We start from the raw sequence: 21,336 nt of genomic DNA on the forward strand, positions 1-21,336 counted from the left end.
TTACAGCTCATAGTACATGTTTATTATTAGAGGTGTTTACAGAAAAGTCTGCGAAGTACTGCTAGTCTAAGACTGACATTGGGGGTGTTTACGGTTTATGGCTTTGTTGTTGTTTTTTTTTTCTGAATTATCTAAAAAGTCGCAAAACTGATTACGTTTGGGGCCTATTTCAGTCTTATTAAAAAAAAGTTCAATTCACAGATAAAGGAGAAGGTGCTTCCATTAGCAGTTTAGTAACTACGACCAAAGAGGGTGTAAAACTTGGCAGGGTTCTTGCCGCAGACACATCTCTCCCCACTCTGCAGTTCACGGAGAGGCTGGAAAGGTATGCAAAGGCTTTTTGCTCCCATGGAGGGGGCACCAGGCTCAAGATCTTGATCTCTGAAATAAAAGCATATTCGTAAATAAAAGCACTTCTTATAAAACAGAGATGCAAAGTGTACCATGCGTAAAATCTCGAATGCACACTAGCTACTCTGAAAGTGTCAAAACTAAGGGACTAAGTATGCTGAATTATGCAGGACAGCAAGGGTCAAGGATGAAGAGTACATTTCTGCCATACCAACAGGTATCCTACATACTGTTTTACATTCAAACATCTTTGTTTTGACTCCAGCAGACGCTTTCCAGTTCACTTATATTTTACCTGGCAGTGGTCTTCTTGATCCAATCCTCACACTCACTTTCTCCACAAAAAGGGATTTGTACTATCTGAAATGGAAAGGAGCAAAGGAGTGGAGAAAAAAAAAAGTCAGTTATAGATCCACAAAAGAACTCCTCCTTGTCTCTGGAACAATCCTAAACCTTAAGATCTCATACATATCTCAAAGTAGGAACATTTCTGATTGCTTTAATTAAAATTTAATAGCCCATATTAATAGCCCATATAATAGCCCAACAGAGAAATACGTAAGCCTAGTCATCCTTCCACTGAGCTCCATGAAGAAACCCGACACAGAATTTAAATGAAGACAGGGTGCTAGTATTTTTTTTTTTTCTTTTAAATGTAACACATCTGCTACGTGTGGAAAGCATAAATTTTGTTTTCTCTTGGAAATACCCCGTTTTTCAGGAAAAGTTTAAACTTTTCAAACTGCAGAATAAACATCTGGTTACACAGTGCAAGACAGCGCCTACCCAGTTTAATTCCAGTACAATGACTTTTCCTATTTTCTGAGTAAGACAGTAGTGTATTTAAAGATAAAACTGAACCACCAAGCGCACATTTTTCTTGTAGAAAAAAAAACGGTGTATGATTTCAGTTGGTTTCAATGTTAGATAGCTGAAAACTGAGAAAGTAGATGTGAAGTCTCATATAATCAGTATCCAGCTTGGCGAGCGTAACAGATCTCTTTCAAGTGCTGAACCTCATTTTACAGATGTTTTATATTTTTAGTAGATTTGTAGTGGAAATTATGTTGACTCCTAAAAATTAAGATTACTGGTAAAAAAAGACACCCCCTGCACCCACACAAGCACTCATGTAATGCTAATAGCTGAAGGCAATAGAGCTACTAAATTCTGACTGCACAGTCATTTTCATTCTATCAACACTATGAATAAGGCGCACTGATCATAGAATAGCCAGGGTTGGAAGGGACCTCAAGGATCATGAATCACCAACCCCCCTGCCACAGGCAGGGCCACCAACCTCCTCATTTAATACTAGACCAGGCTGCCCAGGGCCTCATCCAATCTGGCCCTGAATACCTCCAGGTATTCCAGGGCATCCACAACCTCTCTGGGCAGCCTGTGCCAGCACCTCACCACTCTCTGTGTAAAGAACTTTCCATAGCAAAGAACTATTCTTACGGCTTGAACTGAACTTTGCATAGAGCTTAAAAAAAAAGATTAAAAAAAAAAACAACACAGAAGCAGCCCATATGTTTGAAGAGCTAACAGACTACACTTCACTTACAGTCAGGGGAAAGGAGTAACAGCAATAAAGCAGGAGTAGTTCAGTTTAAAGATTTTTTTAAAACCATACCCAGTGCTAGCGGTATAATTTAAAGAAATTACAGAATACATTTGCCATAATATATGGTCCATAAAACATCTACAGGTAGACAGGAAGTCATAAAATAACGTAACTCAGTTTTCTCCATACAGATATGGTGATTAGAATAAACTTGTGGAACCTAAGTACTAAAATGGTGTAAGCATCTTCAATTTGGAAGATTTTACTTGTTCATATTTCCAAGTTTCACTATATATTAAACTACATTTAAACTATATTGAACAAAGAGTGCAATTCCTCCTCTAGCCGTACATAAAACTCAGTAACTGCCCACTGAAGATCACACTGTACAGTATCATTTGAGATCATCTGCAGTAGATAGGGAAAAAAGGGGGTACCTACAGCATTCATCAAAACTATACTTTTTACATGTACATAAATCACCTTTTAGAATTAACTTCACACTCCATTTTTGCAATGAACTGAACTCTCCATTTTAATAATTTTTACACATAAGTTTACATTTTCCTTGACTGTCTTTGTCTTGAAGATAGACAAATACAGTTTCAAGCAGTGCTTATTTCAGAAAGTGAAAGATAGATAATGGTACATCCTGAAATCACAACACCCAGGAGTGGTAGTACTATTTACACACCAATACAGATGAGAATTGTTTGCTAATCAAAGACTAAAAATTTTTTGTCTTTAAATCTACCACCAGAATCATCTGATGCCTTACAGAGACCTGCATGAACAAAATTGTACTTTGCAGTCAGCAGGAAGAGCCTCAACCTATTTGGAAACAGCATATTTCAATCTTGTATTTAGTTTTGTAGAGGAACATTAGGCAACATTACTATTATCTATTATTATCTATGCATAAAGAATGTCTAAAAAACAAACAAACAAACAAACAACCCCATATCCTCCACTCCATAAGAATGCTAAAATCAGCCCTTCCTCTGAAGTTCACAATTATTCCTCCAAAACTTGTTATAAATTGGATTCAAGTGCAATAGAAGCAGCAATAATAGAGCACAATGGATTGCCAAGGCTAAGATTAACTTATAAAGATATATCTGAAGTCAACTGAAGTAACTGGGTTTATGACATGCTAGCATTTTCCATTACAAATTCTGAAATTTTCAGACTAGATCTAATTGGTACAACTCTGTAAAATACACAGCCTTAATGATTCATTCCAAGGCTCTGACAGTACTGCCTCCTATTTTACATATCATTCCAAGGTGAGTACTGACTCCCAGTAATTCTAAGTGAACCCAGTGGCTTTGACCTGGATCATAAAGGCAAATCTTTGACAAAAGTAGAATGTACTTTAGACTCTTAACTTAGACACTATTACAAGAGAAGTGCTCTTCACTGTTTTTTATTAACATAGTAACAGTAGCTTATCACAATCTGAACAAAATATTTATATTAATATATCTGAAAAGCACTTAGTAATAAAAAGAGAACATTTTAAATCCAAATCAAACTGCAGCGATGTAAGTTACCTCAGGACTTGATGCCACTCCTTACATTAGCACCAGAATTTGTAATGAACACAGTACTTCAGCAAGAATAAATACATTAAAAAACTTATCCAAAAAATTTGGAAAAACTAATCTCCCTTAGCGTAACTCTATAGGAAACACTTCCATATCCTTTTTAGGGGAGAGTTCCATAAAACTACAAAAGTATGTATGTATGTTTATAGGCTTTGAAATTTCTAGCCTCCAACTATTCGTTAGAGACAGAAAGCAGAGGAAGGCTTTTACCAGGATTTTGGAATGAAGTAAGTTTCCTTACCTTTCCTGAATCAAGCTCCTTTTGAAAGTCTTCCATATTATTGGCCACCACCATATGATTTCTTAAGTCTTCAGAAGCTCTGTAAAAAGGAGATGGGGGAACTCAAGGTAGATTAACACTTAACCTCATTGGCCAACAGAACCAAATTTTCAGAGTTTGTCAAAACAAAAAGTTAGAAGAAGAAGAACTATATATTCATCCCAATTATGTTTTTCTACCAGTCCTGCCACCAAAAAGATCAAATTTTGAATGACCGCTAACAGGCTATACAGGCTGCTGCATATTTTACTATGCTCATTCACGCTGTTTTGCATATCAGTTCAATACTGGCCAGCTGTAGATACAAACAGATAAATACTGTGGAGATAGGTTTTCTTTCAATTTAGTTAGAAAGCATTCTAATATTCCAATTCTGAATAAGTAAGCATATTTTGCTTGTAAGTAAATGGGACCACCACAGACGACAGTATATTCCAGCAGTAAAACTCTGCAGTGGTTGGCATGCAGGAGATTTGGCATATGAAATAACTGCAAACAGTTTAAAAGCATTGCTTACAAGCAAACAATCATATGAAAATCAATAGAACATATGGCCTTAACACAAACTTCCGAAAACAGATCTTCAACTTCTCGTCAACTTTGTGTCTTCCAAAATTCCCTACCAAGAGCATATTTCAGGAATGAATCTTGTACAAAATTATCCTGTTAACTATTTATTAATTTAAAAAAAAAAAAAAAACTTCACTGAGTTCTTGTAAGGAAGTTCATAATCTTTGGCATTCTCTTTCATGACCTAAAGGAAGCTTTTAATCACTGCGGGTGAGTAAGTTTCAGAGGTAGAAAAATGAAATACTACTATCAGAAAGGTGGTCCAAACCCATCTTTCTGCACAGTTCAATCAGTGACTTGAGGAAATTATTCTATCATCTTAAGAACATCTGTGATTACCACAGGCATTTCTACCTCTCTCCATTTACCTGTTGTATAGATTAGCGTGGATTTCCTCCAAAATCTGCTTCAGTTTCTCTTCTGCCTCATGTTCCGAAAAGGTCAGCTTCTGTCCTGTGTCTCTTCTGACAGCTACAAACTGTTGGCTCTTCATGTCTCGTGGTCCCACTTCAAGCCTGACAGGTACACCCTTTGTGGGGGGGGAAAAAAAAAAGTGACAAACTATAATGAGTACACAAATCTCACAGGAGTTACTTTCCTCCTTTATTTTGCGTTAAAGTACAGTCTTAACATGGAACTCCTTCAAATATTTAAGCTCTTTGAAATAAATGGGTAAAATAAATAAATTAGTAAAAATACGAAAACGTATTAGTAAATACATTAGTAAAAATATAAAAATGAAATAAATGAGTAAAAGCAGTACAATGATTATCAATTTCTGTCTTTCCCATTCACAGCCTTTTCACTTGTGCATGATATCTTGCTGCAGTCATGTTTTGCTAGTTTGGAGACTGCATCTGTGCCAACATGTGATATCAAGAGTGTTAAAACACTGCTGATACTACACTCAGTTACCCCAAATAGTGCAAATCTTGTTTTTAGAGCTTTTATTCCCCATAAACTTCAGTGATAGGAACTATGTAATTTCTCATCTCTCATGTACAGGCAAGCAAAGATTTCATTTTACTGGTCAGTTAGGAGTCTACCAAGTCTCATGTATTTTCCTTTATGTCCTGCTAATGTGGATTGTAAGCTGTATGCAGAGTCCATAAGAGCGTAGGTAGAGGTGCATGCAGCTTTATTCCACGTAAAAGAAATCTCATTAAGAGTAATAGTAAGCTAAAAGTTAAAAACATCACATAGATATTTAGCCAAGCTTCCCATTAACTTTGTTCTCAGAAATTTCTTCAAGTTCACAGCTTCTAAATGATTCTCCATAACTCAAAGTCTTTATGCTAAAATGTATGAACAATGGAGTGAAATCCATCTGAAGGAAGATTTATGTACTCCTCCTGCAAAGCTACAGAAAAAGCTGTTCAAAACTGTATCAAATAACATCAAAATCATTTTAATTTACGGCATATAGAAAAAATGGCCTCCATAATTAAAACTCAGCCAAAAATATTTAGTGCTTCCATGTCGGAAATGTGCTGAGAAGCAGATAGGCAAAATACTTTACAGTTTCCTTTTGTATTTATAACTTTAGTACCCTTGTATATATATTTTTGCACCCTATTATACTTCCTTATTAGTACTCAGTAAAATGACTGCACTTTGCCTGCAGTTGAAGATGTAGTTTGCATATTCTGACTGTTCCTGTTCTGTCAAAATTTAAGCCAAGAAGATAAAATGCCAGAGCTTTCTTTGTGAGATTGTTTTGGGGGGGGAGAAGAGGAAATTCAGGGAGTGTTGGGAACACAAGACAATTTTATAAATATATAGTCTATATGTATACATACACACTAATGACATTTAACTACAATACAAATATAAGGTTGCACATATAAATGACTTATGCAGAATATTCTCATCAATTTTATAAAAAGCATCAATTTTGCATCCTGCTGCACCTCCTTGGTAAATCTGATTTTTGTTGTATTTTTAAAAAGCTTCCTAACGTGGACTATTGGTATTACAGCTCCACTTCAAAAAACATAAGAGGTTAAAGGAAAAGGAAAGAGAACCCGAACACAAAAACTTTTAACAGCTCAGGGAGTTTCCATCAATTTATGCTGAAGATGAACATATTCCAACTAATTTCAAATTCCAGACATGTCATTACTCAATATGTTGTGCATTTCTAATTAACACTGTTTCACTCAGCTCTGCTATTTTTATTTTTCAAAAGACTATTATTTCTGATGAAACAAGCAACTAACATATGAGGAGCAACATAAGTGTTTTAAATCAACAAAACCACTCTTTTCTTTGTTACAGCTGTACAGGTTTACCTTCTCTGTTCCACTGTGTGCAAATGACATACTGTTGACACCCTTAATCACTTCATACAAATTTTTAAACATGCAGTTGATTTTCTAGGTATATAAGGTAGGTTCAGGATGTGCTAATAATATGCATATCCCAGCAAACTGTGAAGTCTCAGAAAGCACTTCATTTATCGGTAAGCAGAATACTCAAATCACAGATTAGCTAATGTTGCAGAAGACCTTAAAGATCATCTAGTTCCAACCCCATTGCTGTGGGCAGGGCTGCCATCCACCAGATCAGGCTGCCCAGGATCCCATCCAACCTGGCCTTGAAAACCTTCAGGAATGTAGCATCCAGAACCTATCTGGGCAGATGTGCCAACACCTCCCCTCCCTTTGAGTAAATAATTTCTTCTTAACATCTAACCTATCATCTTCCCTCTTATAAGTCATTCCACCTTGTCCTTGTCCTGTTACCATTAGACCATGTAAAAAGTCAGTTCCCCTCCTACTTGTAAGCTCCCTCCCTTCAAGTACTGGAAGGCAGCAATGAGGACATGCAGGAGCCTTCTCTTCTCCGGGCTGAAGAAGCCCAGCTCCCTCAATCCTTCACGGGAGAGGTGCTCCAGCCCTCTGATCATCTTCCTAGCCCTCCACATTCCTCCTGTACTGTGGGCCCCAAGCCTGGATGCAGCACTCCAGATGGGGCCCCACAAGTGCAGAGTAGAGGGAGACAATCACCTACCTTGCCCTGCTGACTACCTTTCCTTTGCTGCAGCCCAGGATACCACTGGCCTTCTGAACATGCAAGAGCATGATACAGAGGTGCTTATCAGGCTTCATTTAGAAAAAACAATTACTTTCAGAATACAAGGCACACATATGTGCCCCCTATGTATCCCCCAGAGGGTATTTGAAATCCCCCCTAGGAAAAAAACATACCTTAAGTTCCCAGTGATTGAACTTCCAGCCAGGTGAATAGTTGTCTCTTAAATCAGCACGTACACGGACATTAGCACTAAGCAGCCTTTTACGATACTCATTACATTTCTTCAATAAAGCCTCTTTGTCCTCTTCAGAAAGGGTATTTGTGATACCACAGGGAATAATTACAACCTGCAATGTAACGTGACAGATATTTCACATTCTATAATAACTATGTTCTAATTTATTTTTTTTTTATAAGCTTAAACAAATATTGTGTCCCAGTAATTTCTTTCATGATCTCAGAAGTAAGGAATACATGTCCCTATTCATCCAAGTGAGACAATTATTTTCAACTGATGGATTATTAAAGGGAGATTGTTCATCACAAGCACCTGAAGAAAGTGTATTAACTTCGTAGAGAATGTTCTAGAATTAGCTCCTGTTCTACATTAAAACATTTTCAGTTCCCAATATGAAAACCTCACGAATTCCAAGACAGGAAATGGAAAAAAAAAAAATAGTAGTTAAAATAGTTAAAGGCATATTGTGAACAATTTCTACGCACCTGAACACAAGCTACTCGAGGTGGGAGCACCAATCCCATGTTGTCTCCATGAATCATTGTCATTACACCAATAGTTCGAGTTGTAATGCCCCAGGAATTTTGATAAGCATACTGCTTTTCTCCTGGTTTCTTTGGATCTTCAAACATGACTTCAAACATCTTCGAGAAGTTCTGTCCTAGGTGATGTGATGTTGCACCCTAAAATAGTTGCACACAAAAAAATTCTGCTGGTTAACCTTAACAAATTTAGAGCTTTCATCATCTTGCCATTTTTACTGGAAAATAACTGTTAAAAAATATATATATATATATTCAAGAAATACCTGGATAGCTCTTCCACTGGCAGATATAAATGCCTCTACAGTTGTTGTATAGTCACCCCCAGCAAATTTCTCCTTTTCTGTCTTCCTTCCTTTCACAACAGGTATTGCTAGGAGATCTTCATACACTTGAGCATAAAGATCAAGTATCTGCATCACCTACAACAAACAAACTGTTTTAGGAATTACTCAGTATTTTGCATTTGCTAAAAACAGAAATATTTTTATTCCCAGAATATTGGAAAAAAAAAAAAAAGCAATACCTAGAACTTCCAAAATCCAATATTTTCCTCAAGATTGTGATAAAAAAAAAATTTCTTCCACTGCTTTGAATTTTATCTATTCTGTGAATGAAAACAACTATAGATTGTGAGAGAAAGCAAGACAACTCATGCTAAAAAGCCGTGGTTATATTGACTTTTAGTCCCCATGTTAAAGTTTGAACATCTGCTAGGGATCAACAATATTCAGTGAAGCCTGTCTTTAAGCGTTACAATTTCTAGCAAGGAGTAAGTGAACTTCCCTGCTTTTTAAGGAAATAAAACATCCTATTTAAAGATCACACTCTTTAAACTTGTCATATTGTCTGAAATAACTAAAGACCCACCAGTAGGTTACACCTGAGAAAAAACAAAGGTTCTAGCACAGCTGACATTTTTCATGAGGGCTCTCAAAGAAAAGGAGACTGATTTTTTCACCAAGCTCTAGTTAAAAAGTTTTGTTTGCATTGCTATGGAGTAAGATAACTTTCTGAAAGCAAAAGCACATTTGCTTTATTACTTCCTCTGCAGCTTCTTCATACGTTGCAAATGCTGTGTGACCCTCTTGCCAAAGGAACTCACGAGTGCGAAGGAAAGGCTGAGGATGTTTGAACTCCCAACGCTGGAAACAAAACACAACAGGAAAAAGAAAATGAATGTCAAAATGAGCACCACAGTCTCAAATTATTTATTAAAAATAAACTAACCTTTGAATTTAAAGCTCAAAAATTCCAAATAAAGCTAAAAAAATCAACTATTCATAGATTCATACTCACATGATATCATCAACAGTTATCATCAACAGTATACATTAGCAAAGAGTTTCACTAAGAAGTAGGGATAAATAAAGTCATTAAACCACATTCATACTTCTGCCATGAAATATGTTCTGTAATTAGTATCATTAAGCCATATCCACATGGGACAAACGATCTACAGTGCACTTAAAATAAATCACTTCAGTTAGAAATTACATGCTGACATACCACAACATTGCACCACTGATTAAGCTTGATAGGAAGATCTCTGTGTGACTGCACCCATTTTGCATATGCAGGATACATAACTGTGAAAAGAGGAAAGCATCTAGGTTCTCTGCATAATGCAGTCACTTTAAACCAAAACTTTCTCTTCGCTACACATAAACAATATTCTCTACTTGAGAATCATACTTTCATGCTATAGTTTTCTTTAAAACATATTTGTTTTAACATACATTTTTGGTGAAAGAAGTATTTTCATTTTATCCTGTTTTGTTAGAATTGCTTGTGCTTATGCAGGATGTGGATCAAATCAATCCAAAGCTTAACTAGCTAATGACACACTTTCAGTCACTGGCTTATAGTATGCAAATATATTCACATTCACCAATAAAAATCCATTGATATCAAGATTTCAGGATACTGTACCAGGCTTGACTCATTTAAAAATTCATCCAGCATTAAGTCTTAAAGTGTTTATATAAATTACTTAAAGGAAACTTTAGTAAAATTTAGTTTCACAACTGTTGTCAAAAGAACATTACAAAATGAATTATGAGATGAAGAATTTTATTTGCAAAAATACTTTTAAAAACAAACAAACAAAAAAACCAATGTTTTTCTCAGTCACAGTTAGTTGATCATCAGGATATTAATAAAAAAAAATTCTGAGGTGTAAATTTTCAAAAGAAGTCCATTGTGACTGTCTGTGACATTTGCTGTAAGCTGCAGCAGAATTTATGAAATATGGTAAGGATTTAAAGAAAACATTCTAAAAGACAAGTTTCCTCTTTCCAGAAAGGACTCTCATTTATAACCTTTACTGTACTGATTCCTTTACAGATGAACTGCATGAGAAGAAGTCTACCTGTTTCACTTGTGGGGCGTATAGCAATCGGTTCAGCGAGTTCTGTTTTCCCAGATTTTGTGACCCAAGCAACCTAAAGGAAAGAACAGATAAATAAAAGAGAATCAAACAAGTTTGAAGAAAACCTGCTTTCATGCCCAGCTGTGGACTAATGGGTTGGGTTTTCTTATACTCATATTAAAGCTTTGAAGTATACCTCAGGGGCAAAATCAGCAATATGACTCTTCTCTTTCTCTAGTGCAGCCTGGGACACAAACATGGGGAAGTAGCAGTTTTCCACACCAAGTTTCTTGATCTCAGCATCAAAAAAATTCTTGATAGCTTCCCAAATGGCATGAGCCCAAGGACGAAGAACGTAACAGCCACTCACATCATAGTATTCAATCATCTCTGCTTTTGTGATCACCTTTCAAAAAAATTAGAAACTTAAGTTCCAATCTTGTACAGAAAGAATAATCAGTAATTCAAGCCTATGGCATGCAACTCAAGAAAAATCTCCTATTTAAAAGTATTTGGGCTCAAAATTTAGCAAAGTTAGCCATAGAGACCATTTTTGTTACCTGTGAGAAAAGTTTAACCAGGAACATTAAGTTAAATAACAAATCTGAACAAACTCAGAAACTGAATTTCATGAATCTAAGTAAGAGACAGGAACCAAGCTTCCAAAAACCAAATAACTGTGTTTCCTTAAGAACCTTCTCGAGCTCATGTTAAAAAGCATTTTTTATTTGTTTGTGTACATGCAAAGGTTGGAGTAGTAGGAGTAAGAGATAACATACACTGATATCTGATAACACAGCACAGATATCTATTTACAATCTTTCATAGATAGGGTAACCTAAACAAGTAATTTCTGTTCTGATTGTTTTGTACCTTGTGAGCCAGCAAACTCCTTCATTACCAACAGATGATAACTTTTGTTACCTTGGGATGAAACAACATTTCCATGCCTGTGACACTCCCATTATTTCACTAAAGTTTTGTGCAGCACACACAATGTGGAAACACACAGATATAGTGGGAAGCATGAAAGGGTTGACACACCAGACTGGGGTTTTTGTTGTTTATTTTATTCCCCAAGAACAGCTATCTTGGTCTTCAATCTATCACTTCTGTTTAAGACAGTGGCAAGAACATAAAAGTAGGCATATTGAATTGCATGGAAAAAAAAACAGAAATACTAGATAAGATATAAAATCAAAGCAGATCCTGATTAACAAGAGGATGAAATAATTATTTTATTAATACTAGTGTGCACTTACCTGAGAGAACCACTCTGCGAGATTTTCTTCTTTCTTAGCTTCTAGACCCAACCTATGGTTTTAGAAAACAATCAGATTTGAGTCACTGAGCATTTAGCAGTAAATTTTATCTTAATCTTTCTTTTTAAATTTGGAGTGGGGTATGGACCTTAAGTGGGCAGAAGGAGGGTGCAGAGAACAGAATGCAATGCTTGAATTTCACTTCGTAATGCCAACTTTTCCCAATTTTTTTCCCCCTGACAGTTCAAATATGAATTGTTTAGTATGGACTGCTAGCAGTTCCTCACCTGGCATAAGAAGAATATTTTATAAAAACAGATCTATTTCTTTTTCACCGTTTAAACCCTTCTAATTCTCATCAAGGTTGCATTAAAGATCCTCATAATATTGCACTAAAAAACCCAAGCACGTTCCATAAGAACATAAAACTAACACACACAAACTATTTTATTCCATTTTGTTTTCTTTTGTTTTTTTTTAATTGTTTGTTTGCTAATTTGTGAGTTTTTCCTTGGTTTGGGCTGTTTGTTTGTTTATTTCTTACCCAACCTGGAACTATAGTTTCAAGCAAAAGAAGCAACTTGAATTATCCAATTAAACACATCAGTCACTCTAAGATAGAAAACATTCTACAATCAAAATAAACAGTCAATCTCCAAAATCCTAGCAAAGGCCAAACTCCCTCATTTTTATTTTTTTTTTTTTTTACCAGGCTCAAATAACAATAGATAAAAGCACACTTTGCATACCTTGATGAACAGAGAAAATTAAGGGTGAATTATCCCAGCATAATTTCTATTAAAAAATAACCATATCTCTAGCTCTACTACTAGGGATGTTGAGTCCTAAACTATAAATCTGAAATAGGAAACAGGCAGTGTTGCATAATATATGCAGTAATATATAAAAAACCTCTACACTTTCAGTATGGGAGCAGGAGATGGAATGCACAGCAATCATCTCTGGAGAGTTCTAGCATTAGCATCCAAAGTGCCTTGCTCTGGATTATATAATTCTCAAGGTAAACACAGTAAATACTTTGTAAACCTGATATAACTGGAAAAAAAAAAAAAAAAAAAAAAAAAAGCACAAGGCTTTGATTTCTCCAACTCCAACCCATGGTTTTGTAGTGAGGAAGACGCAGCAGAACATTTGCAGAAGCAAATAAAACACAGCAAGTTCCCAATGACAGCTGAACCATAGTAACAGACTGTGCACATTACCTTGTGCTATCTACAAGCTAGGGGCTAGGCAGAGTTCTGCTCAGAGGGATTCTGAGGTAAAACAGACACTAAGTAAACTTTAGTAATTTGCTTTTGCTTGATGCTGAATATAAACTATTATTTTGTAATCTTTAATGCTTTCAAGTGAAATTAGAAACTTGCAAAACTCTGAAGTCTGGATGGAGGTAAACAGAGCAGGCTTTTATCAAATAGATTAAGGATCTAATCTTTACCTGGTTTGTTTCTTAGGGCCTTGACCCTCTCCTGGCCCATTTGAAGAGAGCTCATTACCACTCTGTCCTTGCAAAGGCTCTTTTTTTGGTCCATCATTTTGTTTCTGTTGTTTACACTGCTTTTCTGACTTGTTCTCTTTCTCTTTCTTCTTTTTGTCTTTGTCATCAGCACTACTAGCAGAAACAGGTTTATAATCAACTCCTGCAACAGACTTGTACTGGGCCTTCAGCTGAAGAAGCTCTTTAACAGCTGCATCTATCTTTTCCTTGAAGAACAAAAAATGAAAGTTACACAGAAATCACAGGAATAATATGGCTCCATCAAAAAAATAAAATGGATCTATGATATGGCATTATAGACTTCCACACAGCGTTGGGGAAAAAACCTCAGCAAAAGTCAATACTTAAAGGTTTTAATATACCAAGGATCATATCTGATAGGAACAATTTTAAAAGCACATTTCAGATACAGGCTGCATTTGAATTCTGATAATCACAATTGCTGTGAAATTTTAGATTTAAACTTGAAGTTTTCAGATTTAAATACATGCACTGCATTTTGTATTACAGCATTTTGGGTTTTTTGCTTTGTTTTGTTTTTGTTTTTTACCTTTTCTGCTTTTTCTGCTTTCAATTTCCTAACTTCATCTCCTTGAAGAGCTACTTTGTTAAACAGTGCTTTAGCTTCAGTTGTGTCAGGACCACTTGCTACTGTATTTGATGCTTGGGGCAAAGAATTCTGAGCTACTGGCGGATGGCCGGGCTTGTAGTCCTGTCCAGTCTTTTCCTTATAATCACCTTTTAGAGAAAGGAGGAGTTTTACTGCTTCATCTATTTCACCCTGTGTGAAGGACAAATAGCAAGATAAGAATTAAACATAGAATTGACAAGGAGCATTAATTTTTAGGCTAAGAAAATAAAATCTCCATCTAGCAATAAAATAAATGCTTTGCAGTTAAGGAGGGACTCAACAGCCCTCCTCTAAACACTCAAACAAACACTTGTGTTGCTATCTCAACCAGAATGTTTCTCCTACCCCACCCAGCCAGCTACAACCTGCTAATAAGTGCAGCAGAATCTACACTGAAGAACATAAACTTGTTTTGGAAAAAGGCTTTAAAAAAAAAAACAAAAAAAAACAAACAAACAAAAAAAAAAACATAGAAAAGCAATTTTGCAATGCAGAAATATAAAGGGGGGCAGGAGGAGTAAAGGGGAACAGAAACAATTCCCATAAACATAGTTCGTCTCCTTTTCCACTGCTATAACTGCATTTGTCAAGCTCTGAAAAGCCTGGCTATTGTTGCAGTACACTAACTACTTTTATCTTCACTTGTTACAAACACATCAAGGAAAAGTAAAACATACTAAAAAATTCTGCAGAATAGACATCTACCATGCTTGTGTCAATTCATCCAGATGTCAGAGTTTAGTTTGACTTTTTATATTAGTAGAATTTAGAATGCATATCTCAGAATCAGGAAAGCATCCAGCAACAGAATGAACCTGTGGGGCGTTACCAGGGCATGCAAGTTTGACGGCTAAGCCTTGACCAGGACAGGTGCTTTGTACCTGGTGAAAGACTTCCCCCTAGTGGAAAAATCTGGTAAGAATTGCAATTGATTATTCACTAAGGTACCTTGGAAGCTTTCTCTGCCTTGAGTCTTCGCACCACTTCCCCTTGTTCAGCTACATTATCATAAAGTGCTTTGGCATCCACTAAGCTAGAAGGTCCCAAGTTATTGCAGCATACAGAAGATGGAAGGGCAGCAGAAGATACACAAGGAGGAGCTGAAGGTGGATTTCCAGGCTTATAATCTTGACCTGTTTTTTGTTTATATTCCGCTTTCAGATTTAAAAGAACTTTCACAGCTTCATCTACTTGTTCCTGAAACAAAAAAAAAGAGAAAAAAAGCAGTTGCAAAGACAGAAGCAACACAGATGCAACACATAGCTAAGGTAACATAACCCTTACTAACACACAAACAGTCGTAATAAAAATTCTAGAGCTAACATGCTAGCAGCTGTGTCATTACTGAGTTCTGTTGTAAAACTTCCTAGCCAGAGCATCTATAAGCTACATGATACAGGATCTTATCAGGCAGTATACATAAGGGCTGATTTCTGAGCCATGCAAGTTTTCCATTTAAGCAGCTCAGTTCCATGCAGTTTTAGCAGTCCATGCACAGGAGAATGGGAGTGAATACTCATACTCTGAATGAAAAATTGTTTCTTCGTGACTACCAAGCCACCATCAGATTTATTACTGTTCTCTAGACTTCAAGTTACTGCCTATATTCTGCTTTGCTTGCTTTTATCATTAAAAAACAAACAAACAAACAAAAAAACCTGTTTACTTCTTTTTCAGGTTCTCCATGCTCACTATCACAGAAGCTGTGAAGTCATCCATACCAGCTTAGGAGAAACCAGAAAAGCACTTTATGGAAACTGAAATTCTTTGCTGTATTTTATTCCCCAAATTTCACAAAACTTGTCATTAGGCTTTAGTCTCAGCTGAAAATACTGTTCCATTCAGAAATATTAACTGCTATTACACCTTTGAAGCCTTCTCTGCTTTTAGTTTGCGGACCACTTCGCCTTGTTCAGCTACTTTGCTGTATAGAGATTTGCTGTCTATTGGACATGAGGGTGGAAGAGTAGAAACAGGAGAAGACTGAACAGGGACAGAGACTAGAGGTGGGCTTCCAGGTTTGTACTCCTGGCCTGTCTGTTGTTTATATTCTGCCTTTAGGGATAAAAGGACTTCCACAGCAGCACCTATCTGATCCTGTAAAAGAAAGGAAGAGACAGAAAAAGGGAGAAACAAAGATGCAGAAATATGAGATTCTGAAGTGCAAGTCACATGTTTTATGAAAAGTCCTTATGTTTATGCACATCATTCAATTTTCTTAATTATTCAGTAGAGCTTTTCAGAGTGGTTTAGTATGTTTCTACTATCGTATTTTCTATTATCCTGTGCAAAATTGTAACAATAAACTAGTTTAGATCTTCCCATTTTGTTTTATGTTGCCATCAAGATGCTACTACAAACAGTATTTGATTAGTAGGCACAAAATGCATTATTTCACAGGTTTTCTTGCTCTGCATTAGAAAGAATAAAAAGAATAAAGTTATTAATAACTGTGTTTTCTATACTCAGTCCATAACAGGACAGTGTCTAGTATACATCTGTTGTATTTGGATCTTTTTTCCCCTCTTTCTTGTTAAAAGGTTCTAAATAAATCAATCCTGTGAAGTCAGCAATTCAGTCTTATTTTACTGAATAAATAAATACTGTGGGACATTTTTACCCCAAGGATGAGATTCAGATACCTCGTCAACTCACATGTGAGGAGAGTGCTTCTGTCAACATTTCAGCACTAAAAAAAGTGTAGACACTTACTTGCATCTTTACAAGTATTAACAAAGACTTTATCATATACATCTAGCTAAATCATAAGCATTGAAAAAACACAAGTCTTGCCAGAACACAGCCCAGTCAAAATTACCATCAGCATGAAAACACTAAATCAAAAGAATCCAATTGCCTACACAGACAATGAGCTATGCAAACCCAAACAAGCAAAAAAGCAGTATAGCCAGCCACCTTAGGTGCTTTCTCAGCTTTCAGTTTTCGGACTACTTCTCCTTGCTCTGCCACTTTATCATACAGAGCTTTGCAGTCCAGGGTACCAGAGTTCTCATGCTTTGAAGCTGCTGGAGGATTTCCAGGCTTATACTCCTGGCCCGTCCTCTCCTTGTATTCTGCTTTCAAGGCCAGCAACTGCTTCACAGCTTTATCAATATCTTCCTTTGCTGCCTTCTTAGCTTTCAAATCACGAACAATATCACCCTGTGCAGTCACCCTGTTGTACATAACCAGGTGGTCTTCTGAGGCAGTACAGGTTGCAGTAGAGGTATCTCCAGCAACTGGAACAGATTTTCCTTTTACAGCTGAAACAGCCTTAAAAAGAAAAAATATATATTTGGCAGGCTGATCCTGTACATTAACACATTCTGCACTTTTCTAAAACAAAAGCTTACCTCTTTCTTTGCAGTTTCAGCTTTGGTCTTCTCTTTTGATCCAGATGTTGGCATTTCCTTAGTGTGTCCATCAGGTATGTAAATCAAAATGCATGGGGCCTCTTTACAGCTATATGGACTGTAAAAGGATTTATGAAAAATTCAATCCAACAATAAAAAGAATACAAAATAATACATATAAAACATTTATTGAAGCAAAAGTTCTGCTCTTCTACAAGCTGATCTCTCACAACTCCATGTTTACCTTCATATACAACTGCTATTATCCAAATTTACATAACTGGGGATCAGCACTGATTCCTGTTAGGAACAGTAAGCTTTCTTTGTAATGTTACACGGCAGTGTAATTTTACATGTTTGGCAACTTGCTAAAGAACTGCCACAATACACATTACTGCACACACTACCTAGGTAACTGTCTGTTCTATTCTGTAGCACTGTTCCTTGATTGATGTACTTTGAATCACAACAAGTAAACCTGATCTCATTACCAATTCTAAGCTAGCTGGGGTGCACCAGAAGTGCCACATGCCTGCCTTAGACAGACTTGCCTTAGACAGATGGGAGAGGTACACAAAAAACAAAAGCCATGTCAGTTCACAGAAATAATATGTAGTAGTGCTAAAGGGTAAAATATTTGCAGCATTGGTACAACATTAGTAACATAACTTAGCCTCATCAAGAGATGTGTGAACATTTTAAAACTCAACAAGTTAAATGAAATTCTGTGAAGTTCACTTGGGTCATTCTTAGGTAGCTTACCTCACTGGCTCATAGGGTTGATCACAAATAAAGAATCCTCTCCTCTGGAGTTGGATGATGTCTCCTTTTTTTAAGTCCTTAAGGCAAGGATCACCTAACATCAGTTCTTCTTGCTGTAAAAGTTAAAAGCAATCAGTGCAGACCTAACAAAGGACAAGGAATGTATAGCAAGAAACATGGCAGAGCTGTTGTAACAGTGCTTCCAAGTGCTGAAATGTCAGTTAATTCCAGAAGCAGAGCAGAAGTGCTCAAAAGAAAATGCAGTATTAGAAGAGTGTAACACCATAAAAACTCAAACTATTGGTCCCTGAAGGGTAAGAATCAGGTAATGTATTAACATACAGAAAAAAAATATCACAGATTCAACTCCTGTTATTATGAGAAACTGAATGGAAAACACAAGAACGAGATACACACAATTTTCTTCTTTAACAAATGAAATTTAATGGTCAAAAAACATAACAAAATGTAGTAATGGCAAAAAATACAGCTTTGTAGAATATAAAGAGGAAAAAAGCCATCTTACCTTGCTATTTCGGTTGATATATTGCTTGAAATCTTCATCTTTACCTAGAACTGGCTTAGTGATCAGATGTTCATAATTAACACAAACAGTTGGGATGAGTGGTGCACGTGGAGTTTCTGCTAACCAAGTGATCTTAGTGGTTTTTTTGAAGTCTTTATTTTCTAAGTTCAACTTGGTATCAATGGACACAATTTTTCCACTTGAATTTCTACAGGAAAAGATAAACGATTAGAGCAAAGTCAAAAGGGTTTGTTTTCATCTGATACTACAGACCATCAACAGATTCACTGAAACAACTGTTAAGAGGTCATAAATGAAATATAGAAGACACGAGAAACAAAGAAGAGAAATCACTTCTGTTGGAAGTTCTCCTTTACTTTTGATTTCTTAAAGTATCAATAGACACTGCAAGACATGCAAAAAATCTCTACCTATTTGTTTTACATTCTGCCTCAGCTCAATTCATTCTGCCAGTGTCTCAGGCATTTTCCAGATATTATGATGACATTAACAGCCTCCTTTTCTCACTCCAACAGTTCTGCAACTAAAACTGTGATTTTGTTGTGTTTTTTTTTTTTTAAACCTTGCAAAAGCAGGTAACTGTTGCAGAACAAAGCTTTAAAATTCCAAGCGTTTTTTGTTTGTTTTGTCTGAAAAAGTTCTTTCACAGTGGAAATACTACCACCTATGTGGAGAATATGGGGCAAAAGGAACATGCAGCAGTAGGACTGATTGCTGATTTCAGACCTGGACCACCTGTACAATACACTTTATGTCAAATATCCAGTTTTGTGACATATTTCAAAGAGGATATCTCTATATATGTGGATAACTACAAATATTTTACTATTAGAAGCTACCTCCTACAAAAAAAAAGTCAACAAAAAGTTGAAATGCAAAAGTTAATTTCATCTGCCAGTATTGCTTACCTGTTTAATTTTGTGATGATAATATTGCCCCAATTTATGAATGTAACCACCTCTCCCTCTGTCAGGGTCTCTGCATCTGCACCCTCTATCAGCACTCTGGAGCCATACCAAACAGGTTTCAACCCGACATCAGCATTCTGTGAAAAATGATTTTTATTTCAAAGGAGAGGCTGTCAAAAGCTGACTAAATTTAAAGCAGTGCTAAAACCATGCTTTCTTTATGACAGCTATAAAACAGATGAAGGTGTGAGACTCAGAATAACAGTAACAGAAAGCTATGGCATTCCTCTGTAACTGTCTCACAGGTTTCTGGTTCACAATTGCTACATGTATTCCTCTGACAGCATACTCCAAAAACACAACCTGTATCAAACACGAAGTTCAACACAACCAACAGCATACTAATACTTCCTTAAAGTTCACATATCTTCAAATTCTTATGTGTACAAACTAACTTTTTGATCAATTTTTCTGCTAGCCATGCAAACTCCCTTCAAAACAAATTTCGTAACTCTCAGCCTTTTTAATTTTTACACAGTTAAAACTGAAGCAAATGTGCAGCTTGTTCCAGCTGCATAGAATTTTTAAGACAGTAATAAAAAAAAATGTATTTTAATACGCAGGCTTGCATCAGATCAAATTTCTTTTTGACTCCAAGGGTCACAATTCTCACTTGCATCTGCTCAAAACATGTTTCCTTATAGAAACACCACAGGGAAAAGGGTAAACCAGATCTTGACCTCTCAGATACAAGAAATTGTTACAGCAATATTCAGAGCAACAAAATGAAGAAACTAAGTAAAACCACAAAAACATTTACAAAGATGCTTTCAGAGAAGCTGAAGTGTAACTTGAGATGTCATAGTCAAAGTAAAACCTCTTCCCTACATGTAGCAGGGAAAAAAAAAAAAAACAGGCCCCTTCTTAATGGATATTATTCTATTTACTGATTACTAAGAGTTTTAAATTACTTGAACTCTTGACAGTAACTACTTGCTACCTGAATTTAGAAGTCATATTAAAAAAGATCTAAGTAATAGAATTAACAGGTTAATATTTCATTTTTCTACCTAAATCTAATCCTTCCTGCATCCCTCACTCTTATGGATAAGCTGTGATTACTATATTCTAACCATAAAGCTTTAAATACATTTTATATTTAAATTTCTCTGTGAAAGTTTGTGTCAAACAATAATAAAAGCTGTCGGAGTATCCAGATTATCACTCGAGACCTGTGATACATCACCTCTTCTGAGGTGCCTCCTACCATGACTTCATCTATACACATTGTAAATATTTACAAAAGCACTTTCCTAAATCATTCTCTTAAATGAAGAAAGGTGATTAGTAGTTACTGACTTCTTGACAATTTTGCAAAAAAGCACACCTTGGTTTTATCTCATGCTCTCCAAGCAAGTTAAAACCAGGACTCTCCTTGCTGACTGCTCTAAGTCAAGGGACTTCCAACCTTACTGATCTGAAATACAAGAATATTAAAGAAGTAAATTGAGAACCTTTGGATGTTTAGCCACTTCCTTCATCTCCTCTTGAGCTTCAGGAACGTTTACTGGAACCACTGCATCTTTCAGTAAAGCAGTGTACCGAGGTGCTACTGGATCTATAACCTACAGGAACCAAACAAGGGGAGGGTCATGAATATATGACATCAACAGAGAAGTAAAATACTGCATAAAACAACAACTTAAAAAAAAGGATATTAACTGGTACTCTTTATGTTACTGCATTTTTTTTTAATGTTACTGTGTTAATCTCTTAATGCAAAGCTATAGAAGTG

At 36.1% G+C, this 21,336-nt stretch overlaps 1 protein-coding gene across 4 annotated transcripts in view; it reads right to left on the reverse strand.

Moving 5' to 3' along the window:
• Positions 1-21,336, reverse strand: part of EPRS1 (glutamyl-prolyl-tRNA synthetase 1) — a 38,387-nt gene continuing 17,051 nt past the window's right edge. For 2 of the 4 annotated variants that reach the window (XM_048935891.1, XM_048935892.1), the window contains 22 exons: positions 21,056-21,166; positions 19,542-19,678; positions 18,613-18,820; positions 18,087-18,199; positions 17,325-17,442; positions 16,888-17,244; positions 15,838-16,068; positions 14,920-15,168; positions 13,891-14,121; positions 13,281-13,546; positions 11,825-11,876; positions 10,759-10,968; positions 10,563-10,635; positions 9,701-9,780; positions 9,235-9,336; positions 8,458-8,613; positions 8,135-8,332; positions 7,585-7,758; positions 4,744-4,904; positions 3,767-3,845; positions 647-711; positions 1-381 (listed from right to left, as the gene is read on the reverse strand). In XM_048935891.1, the coding sequence (XP_048791848.1) occupies positions 231-381; positions 647-711; positions 3,767-3,845; positions 4,744-4,904; positions 7,585-7,758; positions 8,135-8,332; positions 8,458-8,613; positions 9,235-9,336; positions 9,701-9,780; positions 10,563-10,635; positions 10,759-10,968; positions 11,825-11,876; positions 13,281-13,546; positions 13,891-14,121; positions 14,920-15,168; positions 15,838-16,068; positions 16,888-17,244; positions 17,325-17,442; positions 18,087-18,199; positions 18,613-18,820; positions 19,542-19,678; positions 21,056-21,166 (3,522 nt within the window). In that variant the 3' untranslated portion in view covers positions 1-230. The remainder of the gene's footprint in view (positions 382-646; positions 712-3,766; positions 3,846-4,743; positions 4,905-7,584; positions 7,759-8,134; positions 8,333-8,457; positions 8,614-9,234; positions 9,337-9,700; positions 9,781-10,562; positions 10,636-10,758; positions 10,969-11,824; positions 11,877-13,280; positions 13,547-13,890; positions 14,122-14,919; positions 15,169-15,837; positions 16,069-16,887; positions 17,245-17,324; positions 17,443-18,086; positions 18,200-18,612; positions 18,821-19,541; positions 19,679-21,055; positions 21,167-21,336) is intronic. The other 2 variants (XM_048935894.1, XM_048935893.1) reach the window with 1 other exon arrangement.

Source organism: Lagopus muta, chromosome 2, assembly GCF_023343835.1.
Source record: "Lagopus muta isolate bLagMut1 chromosome 2, bLagMut1 primary, whole genome shotgun sequence".
NCBI lineage: Eukaryota > Metazoa > Chordata > Aves > Galliformes > Phasianidae > Lagopus > Lagopus muta.